This window comes from Medicago truncatula, chromosome 4 (assembly GCF_003473485.1).
Source record: "Medicago truncatula cultivar Jemalong A17 chromosome 4, MtrunA17r5.0-ANR, whole genome shotgun sequence".
Lineage (NCBI taxonomy): Eukaryota > Viridiplantae > Streptophyta > Magnoliopsida > Fabales > Fabaceae > Medicago > Medicago truncatula.
This window is the reverse complement of record NC_053045.1, coordinates 32219377-32232713: the sequence shown is the minus strand read 5'-3', so window position 1 is coordinate 32232713 and position 13337 is coordinate 32219377. Positions and strand designations below refer to the sequence as shown.

General features: G+C 33.3%; 2 protein-coding genes across 3 annotated transcripts; both read left to right on the top strand.

The window, feature by feature from the left end:
- The first annotated feature begins 687 nt into the window (after window positions 1–687).
- Window positions 688–5497, top strand: LOC11412453 (E3 ubiquitin-protein ligase SDIR1). 2 transcript variants are annotated; one of them, XM_003606656.4, is made up of 9 exons: window positions 688–824; window positions 2590–2698; window positions 2842–2896; window positions 3236–3288; window positions 3363–3591; window positions 3722–3824; window positions 3979–4024; window positions 4239–4364; window positions 5188–5497. In XM_003606656.4, exons 2-9 carry the CDS (start codon window positions 2621–2623, stop codon window positions 5311–5313), a joined length of 816 nt encoding a protein of 271 aa, XP_003606704.1. In that variant the 5' UTR covers window positions 688–824; window positions 2590–2620; the 3' UTR covers window positions 5314–5497. The 2 variants fall into 2 exon arrangements, with proteins under 2 accessions (XP_003606704.1, XP_024637808.1); XM_024782040.2 differs by lacking the exon at window positions 688–824 and adding an exon at window positions 889–1134.
- Window positions 5498–6467: 970 nt separating this feature from the next.
- Window positions 6468–9254, top strand: LOC11414877 (E3 ubiquitin-protein ligase SDIR1). The gene is made up of 8 exons (XM_024782043.2): window positions 6468–6824; window positions 6969–7023; window positions 7298–7350; window positions 7425–7653; window positions 7784–7886; window positions 8045–8090; window positions 8295–8420; window positions 8931–9254. The coding sequence occupies exons 1-8, from the start codon at window positions 6747–6749 to the stop codon at window positions 9054–9056; spliced, it is 816 nt and encodes a 271-aa protein (XP_024637811.2). The 5' UTR covers window positions 6468–6746; the 3' UTR covers window positions 9057–9254.
- The last annotated feature ends 4083 nt before the right edge of the window (window positions 9255–13337 follow it).

Here is a 13337-nt window from a genome sequence, read left to right as displayed (position 1 = left end):
TGAAAACTTTTATTTATTGAGAAAGGAAACTAAGTAACTGTCACTTTAGTAACTGACTACAATCATGACAGTTACTTTGTTGAGTTATTTTCAATAAGTTGTGTATTATGAGTCGACACATGCCCCAAATTTGTTCTTCGTTAGCTGATATTCAGTCAACTGGAGTCTTAACACGAGCTAAAAAACTCATTTTTCCACTATCCGTATTGATAAGAAGAGTGCTCCGAGGCTCATCACGTTATTCGGTTGTGCCTTGCAAGTTATCTTGTGTGTTGATTTCTCAATTATTGTAGAATCCTTCTATGTTTCCTTCAAAAATTTTGACATTATGTTGACTTGTGATCCTCTTTGACAAGGTGAAATTAAGTTATCTTGTGTGTTGATTTCTCAATTATTGTAGAATCCTTCTATGTTTCCTTCAAAAAATTTGACATTATGTTGACTTGCGCTACCATATGCGGTTAAGAGTTTTTAAATGATCAAAATTTGCGTTAGACCATCACCACCGACCATGATCCAAATGACCACCGATTCATTAAGAGTTCAACTTTTATTTTTCTTCTAACTTTGTCTTGTTTTTTTTTTTTTTTTTTTTTTCTTTTCCTATTAAATTAAATAAGTGAAATAAATTGCAATTAAACCTCATAATTTTTTGATGTTCATTTTTAGTTTACAAATAACATTTCCCATTCCGTCACTATATACCCCACCGCATCACACCACACGAACAACGTAGAAACTAACAAAGCAACACCTTAACTTTAGTACACTACAACTATACAACTTCTTTTCCATTTTCAGCTACACTCCATTCTTATATTCTTGTAAGTATTTTCAAAGCGTCGTTTTCTTACCTTAATTGTCACTGTTTTTGTAACTGTACAATGTTTTTTGATGCTGTGAAAACTATAACCGTCCAGAAACATGAACCAAACAGTAGTTAAATTAGCTTATGCCATTAAATTAAATATCCATATATAAATGCACTATCTTCGATTAATGTCTGAAATTTTTGATGATATTCTCATCACATGAAGAGTTGAGTTATGTTGTGGTTTTAATTTTGGTGGCTGTAGTTATTCTTCTCCCTTATTATTGGTGATTGTGTTTTTCCTGTTTCTATTTACTTTTCAGGTATACATTATGATATTTTGTGTCTTCAAAGTTTGAGAACTTGCTTGAAATTGATTATTTATTTTTTTGTACAATTTGCATTTTGGACGATAATCAACGAATTTTTTGCATCAAAATATAATCTTCAAAGATAGACGGTAAGAGTCCCGTATCAGATGAAAAGCCTAAAATTGTGTCTACAATTGGTGGTTAGTCCTCACCTTAGAAGAACCGTTTTGAAATTGTGTTTACACTTGCTATGAGGCCACTCGGATCATGCTCTAGATATCTGGTCCTATGCGTAAGGGGGGTTAGTCATCACCTTACAAGCCAGTGTTGTAAGAATAGATTCGTTTAGCTTTAAAGTGTAGTTTTGCATGTTATGTATGTATGTTGATGAAGCCAATTATCTATTTGTAGGCCAGTTTTGTAAGAATAGATCCGAATAGCTATGAAGTCTAGTTTTGTAAGCAATATTTGTAGCTTAATGAAGCCAATTATCCATTTGTAAGGCGGTGTTGTAAGAATAGATTCGTTTAGTTTTAAATCGTAGTTTTGCACGCAATGTATGTGTATTGATGAAGCCAATTATCTATTTGTAGGTCGGTTTTGTAAAAATAGATCCGTATAGCTATGGAGTCTAGTTTTGTAAGCAATGTTTGTAGCTTAATGAAGCCAATTATCTATTTGTAAGGCGGTGTTGTAAGAATAGATTCGTTTAGCTTTAAATCGTAGTTTTGCACGCAATCTATGTGTATTAATGAAGCCAATTATCTATTTGTAGGTCGGTTTTGTAAGAATAGATCCGTATAGCTATGGAGTCTAGTTTTGTAAGCAATGTTTGTAGCTTAATGAAGCCAATTATCTATTTGTAAGGTGTTGTTGTAAGAATAGATTCGTTTAGCTTTAAATCGTAGTTTTGCACGCAATCTATGTGTATTGATGAAGCCAATTATCTATTTGTAGGTCGGTTTTGCAAGAATAGATCCGTATAGCTATGAAGTGTAGTTTTGTAAGCAATGTTTGTAGCTTAATGAAGCCAATTATCCATTTGTAAGGCGGTGGTTTAAGAAAAGATTCGTTTAGCTTTAAAGCGTAGTTTTGCATGCAATGTATGTATGTTGATGAAGCCAATTGTCTATTTATAGAAAAGTTAGTCAAGACCAGGTGTTAAAGGTCGGATTTTCTTCAAAAATGAAAATGGTTTTTGTTTTGATTAATCATTAATATGATAAAGTTTTGCAACTTCGGAGTTGCGTGTCTGGAAATCTGTAGAGTTGCGTGTCTGAAAATCTGTAGGGTTGCGTGTCTGAAAATCTATAGAGTTGCGTGTCTGAAAATTTGTTTGTATGCTTTGTTTGTTCCTTAAATAGATATAATCAGTTCAATAACTTTGGCTGCTTTAAAATATCAATCACCAAAATTGTTTTGATAAGCGTATCCTGGTGTAGTAAATTTAAGGTGTAATACTTGCAGGCTGTGTTGTTATCAATTTTCGGCTGAAGTCATGAGTTTTGCTTTTCGAGGGAGTAGGGGAGATATTGAAAACGGATTTTCAGAATATGTTCCTGAGAGAACCTCAATGGTATGCTTACTTATTATTGTTTATGTGTGTTGATAATTGATGTTAGTCTTTGTACAAGTTCTTGTGTTTTTTCTTTCTCTTTCATATAGCTCATATTGTACATAGTTCGATTGTGATTCTTATGCTGCTCCTTTTTACCTCAGCGGGTTCGTCCATCTCGGCCAGTCCATAGCAATTGTCTGGTTTTTCTTTTTGCAGGTGAGCAGGGTCTACATTGATTAATTTATTTGAGTTTATCTACTAACATAAACACTTGCCAAACTGTTTTGGAGAACTTATGGAAACAACTTATGATTTGCACATTAGTTGTTTTCAGTTTGTTTCCATAAACCTTCCAGGATAACTTATGAAAACAGTTTATAGCTTATATGAAAATAATTTGACTTTATTTACTTTTCTCTATAGAAATAGCTTATGCATAGCATTTATATGATAAGTGCTTAATTAAGTTGTTTATCTGAACATGACCCTAATGCTTTATTGCTTCATATATGTAGAACTCAATGGATATTTGACTTACTCGTACTTATTTTGCAGTTATTATGATATTCGTGATATTATACTCCCCTCAGATGTTATATTATTTTTTGGTAAGTAATTACTTAAAATTTAATGTGTATATTCTACTAGATTTCATATTACCATCGACCCTTATCCTTTTCAGCGCTGGATAATACTGTCGGTCTTTGTGATGGTTACAAGTCTGAGGGCGTATGCAATTTATCTGCATCTTCAATCACAGGCCAGGGCTCATGCTGCAGCAGCCTCTGGGTTACTTGGCCATGCTGAATTACGAGTTCACGTGCCACCATCTATTGCATTTGCAACAGGAGGAAGATTGCAGGGACTTAGACTCCAGCTTGCACTTCTTGACCGAAATTTTAATGAGATAGGTATTATACTTCTGAATTGCACTTTTGGATGTGTAACTTTTCATATTCATTTAAGTTGACAATGCCAAAAGAAAATGCCTTTTTGTTCATGTATACATTTTCATTAGCTTTTTGCTTCATTTTGTGGCAGATTATGACACTTTGAGAGTTCTTGCTTTTGGTACTCCTTCAATGAGTGAGGAGGAGATAAATGCCTTGCCTATTCACAAACATAAAGTTACTGGCCCAATAAAGTAAGCTGTGTAGTTTCTTATTTTTTATTTTCAAGGTTCTTGTAGAAAGTAAAGTGGTTAACAGGATTGTTTTCTCCATTTTGCGTGTCTGCGTTTTTTTAATGAAATGCTAAGCCATGGAAAATAAGTTGACATAATTTGTTTATATTAACAGAGATGGCTCCACCGGTTCGACATCCTCTTCTTCAGAGGCAGCTGAGGTAAATATCTCTGTTATCTACGCTTTTGCTTTTAGTTTATTTGGTCTCACTAAGTTGTTTGAGTTACAACGGAGTTTCATGGTAGTGATGATATCAATGCAACTATTGTTTTTTGCTTCGGTAGTTAGCTTTATGCACTCAATGGCTCCACAACTTTTTTATTTTCCTGGAATAGGAAGAGATTTTAGTTTGTTTTTTCCAATGTTTGAATCAGATTAAACAAGATTGTAAAGGAGAAGAGGGAAGTGCCAATGATCAAGAAGATGGATTGACTTGTGCTATATGCTTGGACCAAGTTCAGAGGGGGGAACTTGTGCGTAGCTTGCCATGCTTGCATCAGGTTTAACACTGCCTATCTTTTGCATTCACCATTTTTTTTGTTATAAAAAGAATTATCTAGCACTAATGGAGATTAGTGCTTCTTTATATTGTGTTAATTCAGTGCCACCTACAGCGATGTAAAGTTGCGCGCTCCTTAATTTTCTCCTCACATTCCAGTCAAATCCATTAACTTGGCTAATTGAGATAAAGCATATGAAGTTGCTAATTTCTATTTTTATCTTTTTGACATTGGGAGAATAGTTCTTCATAGCTCTTAAATCATGCTATCAATTTTGGTCATTTCTGCTACTTTTTTTTTTAATTGGTCTAATCTAAACCAAAAGCCAATACATATTTTACCAAACACATTTCCGCGATGTTTCAAAGGATACCTTGCACATGTTGCTGCCAGATTGAAAAAATGGTGCAGTTAATGCGGTCAGCAAATTAGAGCCGTTGGAAAAATATTTGAGACTCATATTTTGAGTTCATAATCTGAATCCGGTTTGTTGAAAATTGGAATACCGAGTCTTCAGATCTTTATCCAATGACTTCATTCACCGAGTGCAGTATCTACACCATTTTATATGTCAAATGTCAGTCAAGTAACTAACCTTGATTAATTTATAAATTTTGCTACTGTTTTTTGTTTTTTTTTGGTGGTTTTGCTACTGTTTTTGTTGAATCAAAGCATGATTGCTGCACTTTACTTCAGTTACAACTCATTCCTCAACTTTAGCAATATAGCATTACTCAAAGCTGCAAGTGGTTGGTATGTAATGTGCAATACATAAATGATCAAGAGAGACAAATGATCAATTTACTTCTTTCTTTCTATCCAGTTTCATGCCAGCTGCATTGATCAATGGCTCCGGCGAAAACGAACATGTCCTGTATGCAAATTTAAGATGGGGGCGGGATGGCTAAGTAACAATGCGTGCGAGTCGGATGATTCAGATATTGTGTAGTATTATTCAGATATGGCTGTGAAGTGCGCGATGTCCTGAGTTATATAAATATATGTATATATTTTTGGAATTGGGCCGTACCCTTTGCTTGGCTTGAATAATTAAGAATGTAATCTATCTATTAAAGTAACGAAGGGACATATTATTAATTCTTCAATATTCCTGAAATGTGCACCACTTAAAATATATAGCATGAATCAATTGGAAGGTGAAGCTTGTGCTACAATATTAGAGTGTCAATGAATTTTTTGCATTAAAATATAATCTTCGAAGATAGATGTTAAGAGTCCCGTATTAGATGAAAAGCCTGAAATTGTGTTTACAATTGGTGGTTAGTCCTCACCTTACAAGAACTGTTTTGAAATTGTGTTTACACTTGCTATGAGGCCACTCGTATCATGCTCTAGATGTCTGGTCCTATGCATGAGGGGGGTTAGTCATCACCTTACAAGCCGGTGTTGTAAGAATAAATTCGTTTAGCTTTAAAGCGTAGTTTTGCAGGCAATGTATGTATGTTGATGAAGCCAATTATCTATTTGTATGTCAGTTTTGCAAGAATAGATCCAGATAGCTAGAGAAATGATATTTGTACAACCATTTTATGACAACTTTTGAACAACTCTCTCTCTCTCTCTCTCTCTCTCTCTCTCTCTCATACTCACATCATGTGTTTACTCTCTTTCTTCCTTTTTCTCTTTCTATTGTTGTTGACCAATACGAAGAGAGAAAGAGAAGGTTGTCACAAGAGTTGTCACCAAATGGTTGTAAAAATATCATTACTCATGTTTGTTTAGATTAATGAAGCAAATTATCCATTTGTAAGCCGGTTGTGTTGTAAGAATATATTCGTTTAGCTTTAACGCGTAGTTTTGCACACAATGTATGTATGTTGATGAAGCCAATTATCTATTTGTAGGCCGGTTTTGCAAGAATAGATCCGTATAGCTATGAAGTGTAGTTTTGCAAGCAATTTTTGTAGCTTAATGAAGCCAATTATCCATTTGCAAGCCGGTGGTTTAAGAAAAGATTCGTTTAGCTTTAAAGCGTAGTTTTGCATGCAATGTATGTATGTTGATGAAGCCAATTGTCTATTTATAGAAAAGTTAGTCAAGACCAGGTGCTAAAGGTCGGATTTTCTTCAAAAATGAAAATGGTTTTGTTATGATTAATCATTAATATGTTAAAGTTTTGCAACTTATGAGTTACGTGTCTGGAAATCTGTAGAGTTGCGTGTCTGAAAATCTGTAGGGTTGCGTGTCTGAAAATCTGTTTGTATGCTTTGTTTGTTCCATAAATGGATATAATCAGTTCAATAACTTTGGATGCTTTAAAAATATCAATCACCAAAATTGTTTTGATAAGCGTATCCTGGTGTAGTAAATTCAAGGTGTAATACTTGCAGGCTGTGTTGTTATCAATTTTCGGCTGAAGTCATGAGTTTTGCTTTTCGAGGGAGTAGGGGAGATATTGAAAACGGATTTTCAGAATATGTTCCTGAGAGAACCTCAATGGTATGATTACTTATTATTGTTTATGTGTGTTGATACTTGATGTTAGTCTTTATACAACATGCTTGTTTTTTTTCTTTCTCTTTCATATAGCTCAGATTGTACGTAGTTCGATTGTGATTCTTATGCTGCTCTTTTTTACCTCAGCGGGTTCGTCCATCTCGGCCAGTCCATAGCAATTGTCTAGTTTTTCTTTTTGCAGGTGAGCAGGGTCTACATGGATCAATTTATTTGAGTTTATCTACTAACATAAACACTTGCCAAACTGTTTTGGAGAACTTATGGAAACAACTTATGATTTGCTCAAGTTGTTTTCAGTTTGTTTCCATAAACTTTCCAGGATAACTTATGAAAACAGTTTAAAGCTTATATAAAAAATAATTTGACTTTATTTTAGTTTTCGTACTCATTTTGCTTTATTTCTTCTGTATGTAGAATCTCAATGGATTTTTGACTTACTCGTACTTATTTTTCAGTTATTATGATATTCGTGATATTATACTCCCCTCAGATGTTATATTATTTTTTGGTAAGTAATTACTTAAAATTGAATGTGTATATGCTACTAGATTTCATATTAACATTGACCCTTATCCTTTTCAGCGCTGGATAATACTGTCGGTCTTTGTGATGGTTACAAGTCTGAGGGCGTATGCAATTTATCTGCATCTTCAATCACAGGCCAGGGCTCATGCTGCAGCAGCCTCTGGGTTACTTGGCCATGCTGAATTACGAGTTCGCGTGCCACCATCTATTGCATTTGCAACAGGAGGAAGATTGCAGGGACTTAGACTCCAGCTTGCACTTCTTGACCGAGATTTTAATGAGATAGGTATTATGCTTCTGAATTGTACTTTTGGATGTGTAACTTTTCATATTCATTTAAGTTGACAATGCCAAAAGAAAATGCCTTTTTGTTCATGTATACATTTTCATTAGCTTTTTGCTTCATTTTGTGGCAGATTATGACACTTTGAGAGTTCTTGCTTTTGGTACTCGTTCAATGTCTGAGGAGGAGATAAATGCCTTGCCTATTCACAAACATAAAGTTACTGGCCCAATAAAGTAAGTTGTGATAGTTTCTTATTTTATATTTTCAAGGTTCTTTCTTGTAGAAGGTAAAGTGGTTAACAGGATTTGTTTTCTCCATTTTGCGTGTCTGCGTTTTTTTAATGAAATGCTAAGCCATGGTAAATAAGTTGACATAATCTGTCTATTAACAGAGGTGGCTCCACCGGTTCGACATCCTCTTCTTCAGAGGCAGCTGAGGTAAACATTTCCGTTATCTACGCCTTTGCTTTTAGTTTATTTGGTCTCACTAAGTTGTTTGAGTTACGAAGGTGTTTCATGGTAGTGATGATATCAATGAATCTATTGTTTTTTGCTTTGGTAGTTAGCTTTATGCTCTCCATGGCTCCACAACTTTTTTATTTTCCCGGATTTTAGTTTGTTTTTATCCAATGTTTGAATCAGATTAAGCAAGATTTCAAAGGAGAAGAGGGAAGTGCCAATGATCAAGAAGATGGGTTGACTTGTGCTATATGCTTGGACCAAGTTCAGAGGGGGGAACTTGTGCGTAGCTTGCCATGCTTGCATCAGGTTTAACGCTGCCTATCTTTTGCGTTCATCATTTTTTTTGTTATAAAAAGAATTATTTAGCACTAATGGAGATTAGTAGTCAATAAATATTTCTAAGGATACCTTGCACATGTTGCTGCCAGATTGAAAAAATGGTGCATTTAATGCGATCAGCAAATTAGAGCCGTTGGAAAAATATCTGAGAGCTCATATTTTTAGTTCATATTCTGAATCCGGTTTGTTGAAAATTGGAATACCGAGTCTTCAGATCTTTATCCAACGACTTCATTCACTGAGTGCAGTATCTACACCATTTTTTATGTCAAATGTCAGTCAAATAACTAACCTCGATTAATTTATAAAATTCGCTACTGTTTTTGTTGAATTAAAGCATGATTGCTGCACTTTACTTCAGTTACAACTCATTCCTCAACTTTAGCAATATAACATTACTCAAAGCTGCAAGTGGTTGGTATGTTTATGTAATGTGCAATACATGACTGATCAATTTACTTCTTTGTTTCTATCCAGTTTCATGCCAGCTGCATCGATCAATGGCTCCGGCGAAAACGAACATGTCCTGTATGCAAATTTAAGATTGGGGCGGGATGGCTAAGTAACAATGCGTGCGAGTCGGATGATTCAGATATTGTGTAGTATTATTCAGATATGGCTGTGAAGTGCGCGATGTCCCGAGTTATATAAATATATGTATATATTTTTGGAATTGGACCGTACCTTTAGCTTGGCATGAATATTTAAGGATGTAATCTATCTATTAAAGTAATGAAGGGACATATTCCTGAAATGTGCACCACTTCAAATATATATCATGAATCAATATTGGAAGGTGAAGCTTGTGTGAATGTGTGATAATATTAGAGCATTAACTTGAAGGGTTTACACCTTCATCAACCATGATTTCAGCTGTGTTAGAAATGTGTAGGCTTACTCTTGTGTTAGCAATTCCTTGATTTAACTGTGTTCTATAAGGGAGCATAATTTAAGTTTTATTGATTTATACGTAGATATATTAATAATAATACGTAACTATTTTGTGTAATGACCCACTTTTGCCATTGTGATTAGTTGCAATGTAATACAATAATGTGTAAATACGTGGTAGATTTTACAAAGTCACCAAAATGTCTTTCACTTTTGAGTTTTGACTTCTCTTTTGCGTTCAAAGAAAGAAAAGTATAAAGTTTCTAGATCGAATTAGGTAAGTTATATTCTCTTTTGTGTGAATGTTAATCATTAACCAATTTAGTAATTGAATCAACCACAAAACAAAGAAATGTACGATGTTAATCACTTTTGGAAATATAAAATTCAGTAACCACTTTTATTACTTCGTTAACAAAAAAAAAAATGCAAGGTGTTCACAAATTATTTTACGTAGTTTAAAAACAATTGCTACTTATATTTATTTAAAATAAGTGGTTAATGTTATGTATTTTTATGGTTAATGAAGTAGTCAAATTGGTTAATTAAATTTATGTCAAAAAAATAATTAACAAAGTTGTCAAATTGATTGACACAGCTCAGATTTTGTGTTATAAAAATCATACTCTATTTAAAAAAAAAAAGTTTTCTTTTTCTAAAACAAAAATAGCGACAAAAAAGAAGAAACGTTTTTCATCGTATAAATATGATATAAAGTGTAGGCATCACATATTGTTGTCAAGAAAGTGTGTTCATATAGCATTACACGTGTTCTATTGTAGGTAATTGTTCAACGAGCCTGTCAGTTTTGCTCAAATGCCCTTTGATTTATCGGGTCGTAATTCCCGATTGAATAAAAATCATCAAATCTTAACTCCCAATCGACTTTTTTTACATTAGATCGTAACTCACGGTAGACTTATTTTAGGGATTGAGCAATCCAAAGGGTGAGTCTTCTCTGCAGTAAATGTTGGGAAAATTGCTCTTTAGACACCTATGCTTTGCTCACAGACACGTCAAATTGGCGAAAATACCCCCACCAACAATTAATTACCATTCGCTCTGGATAAGTTAGTTTTTGTTGCCAAGAACGGCAGTTAAGTATTAGTTACAGAGAAAAACACAGTTAAGTTTGGAAACTCTGTTTTACGTGTAACTTATAGAACTACTTCATACATTCATTCATTCATTCCTACATTCATTCCTTCACACATTCTTTCATAAAATTAGACACAATTCATCAAAAAGTTATTCATTAATTCCAATTAGATAAATATAAATAAAAAAACATTTGAATTTGACCAACATCATTATAATTATTTCTCCCATCCAAATCATGCAGGCGTTATGATGCGAGAAATTAGGCACTATAGAGAAAACAATAATGTAATTGATCAACAACTATCCAAAAAAGTCATCAATTTAACAAAAAAAGACCCTAAAATATGAGCAATTAAAAAAGCCCAAATATTTAAAATTAATAATGTGTATGCTTTGGGATTTGGAACACTTACTTGATTAATTTCTTGTCTGTGAAGAAATTTGACGGAGTTTGCTTTCTTGGAGTTTGGAGGGAGTATGGTTTATTTTTAATTGTTTTGAATATGCGAGTGTTTCTATTTCTGACTCTGATATATGTTCACAATGGAACGACAATTAACTAACATTCATAAGCTAACGGCAATTAACTACCGTTAGGAAGCGAACGGTAATTAATTGTCACTGAGAGCATTTTGGTCGGTTTGGGTGTCTGCGAGCAAAACATAGGCATCTAAAAAGGATTTTTCTAAGGTTTGTAGGGGATTGTGCTTGCAGTTTTTTGGTTGGTCTAGCAGCCCTTATGCGATTCCTCCTTTTCCCACCTTATTGATTTCCCGCGAGTTCTATTTTTTTCGGATTATATAATCCAAACTGCATAAACACCCCATAAAAATCTCTTAACACACGTTAAAATATTTCGGATTTTAGAATCCAAATAGGGCACGCGAGAAACTCACAGGATAGGAAAAGTAATGACATTATTATGACGTTTATAAACTTCGATGTAATGAGTCAAGGGTATCCAATATACTCATTTTAATCCATTTTTACTTATAAAATAAGGTATATTAGTATTGCTTGCTGTACAATGTACGCACATGTAACATATAAATCCTCAAATGGTTGATAAATGATGTTGGTCCCCAAAGAAATTATGCATTTCACAAGTCCAATTTACATAATAGTTCATAACTTGTTGTCAATGTTGCTTTTTCGTGATAATTAATGGCTTTCTAAGTCTAACTATGTTAGTGATTAAGGCTATGATAGAAGCATCAAACATTGATTATAAAATAATTATTACCATGATAAGATCCAATATCTCTACCTCACAAGTCACAACACAACATTTCCTTTGTCTTCCTCGTTAAAAGAAAAGGTGGATAAAATGTCCTTCTCCTTCTTGCTCTTACTTTCTTTAAGTAAGTTGAGAAAGGTACACTATACAGTCTACATATCACCAACCAGACACACCGATTTAAGTCTTTCATGAAAAGGATATATATGGCTAATTATTTTGACTTGAACTGAAATGTTATTTTTATGGGACAGGTAAACATGAGTGTAGCAATCTGAAATGACTTGATCACTAAGTCTAAACAGTTTAATTGGAAAATTCCCTTTTTCTTGTTATTTGACCTGTAAACTGAATTTAATTAACTACGTGGACATATTGCCAATTAAATACTCTCAATTAGATACTCATATCTATCTATATTATTACTCTATTAAAATTGATGCCATATGAAATTCCCATTTTGTCCCTGGAATGGGCATTTAAGTAATTTTCTAATTGGTGGGTTTGGTTTGGTGCCACCTCATCTTTTTTATGCCAAATTTCCCATTTTGCCCCTCACCAATTTTTTAAATTATTTTCTAATTTTTAATAACTTTAAACTATTTTCCAATTTTTATGTTTTTAACTATTTTTCAATTTTTTCTCCCAAATTCAGTTGCTTCTACATTGCCGTTGTGGGAGATTAAGGTATCGTTTGACCCGGCTTTTTTCCAAATTCTCTACATTTTTAAGGAGAAGTTAGGTCAAACACAATATCAATTATTTTAATTTCAATATTGTTTAATCATCACAACCTCACAGATATATTTATTCACGTTGTCATTTAATGATATCAAATATTTTTAATTCCTTTCTTCAACCTCGCGAATATACACACACATTAATGTTTCGAGTAATATTATATGTCTGTTTGTCTATTTTTTTGTTACGATAATGCATATAATTTTTTTTGGTGTTGCTTGGTTGGGTGCTACCTCACCGATTTTTTTATTTTTTAGTTTTAACTATTTTCCAATTTTTTCTCCCAAATTCAGTGGCTTCTACATTACCGTTGTGGGAGATTAAGGTATCGCTTGACCCGACTTTTTTCCAACTTCTCTAAATTTTTAAGGAGAAGTTGGGTCAAACACAATATTAATTATTTTAATTTCAATATTGTTTAATCATCACAACCTCACAAATATTTTTATTCACGTTGTCATTTAATGATACCAAATATTTTTATTTCCTTTCTTCAACCTCGCGAATATATACACACACATTAAAGTTTAGAGTAATATTTTATGTCTGTCTGTCTATTTTTTTGTTACGCTGATGCATATAATTTTTTTTAGTGTTGTTTGGTTAGGTGCTACCTCACCGATTTTTTTTAACTATTTTTCAATTTTTTTTTTATTTTTAACTATTTTCCAATTTTTTTCTCCCAAATTCAGTTGTTTCTACACTGCCGTTGTGGGAAATTAAGATACCGTTTGACCCGGTTTTTTTTTTCAACTTCCCTATATTTTTAAGGAGAAGTTAGGTCAAATACAATATCAATTAAGTACTTTCTAAAAAATGTACCTTTTTTAATGCATAAAATTGAATGCAATGAACTTTGACCAAAAGTTGTTGAATGCTTATTCAAAAAACTACTTTTCGACAATTTATTTCAC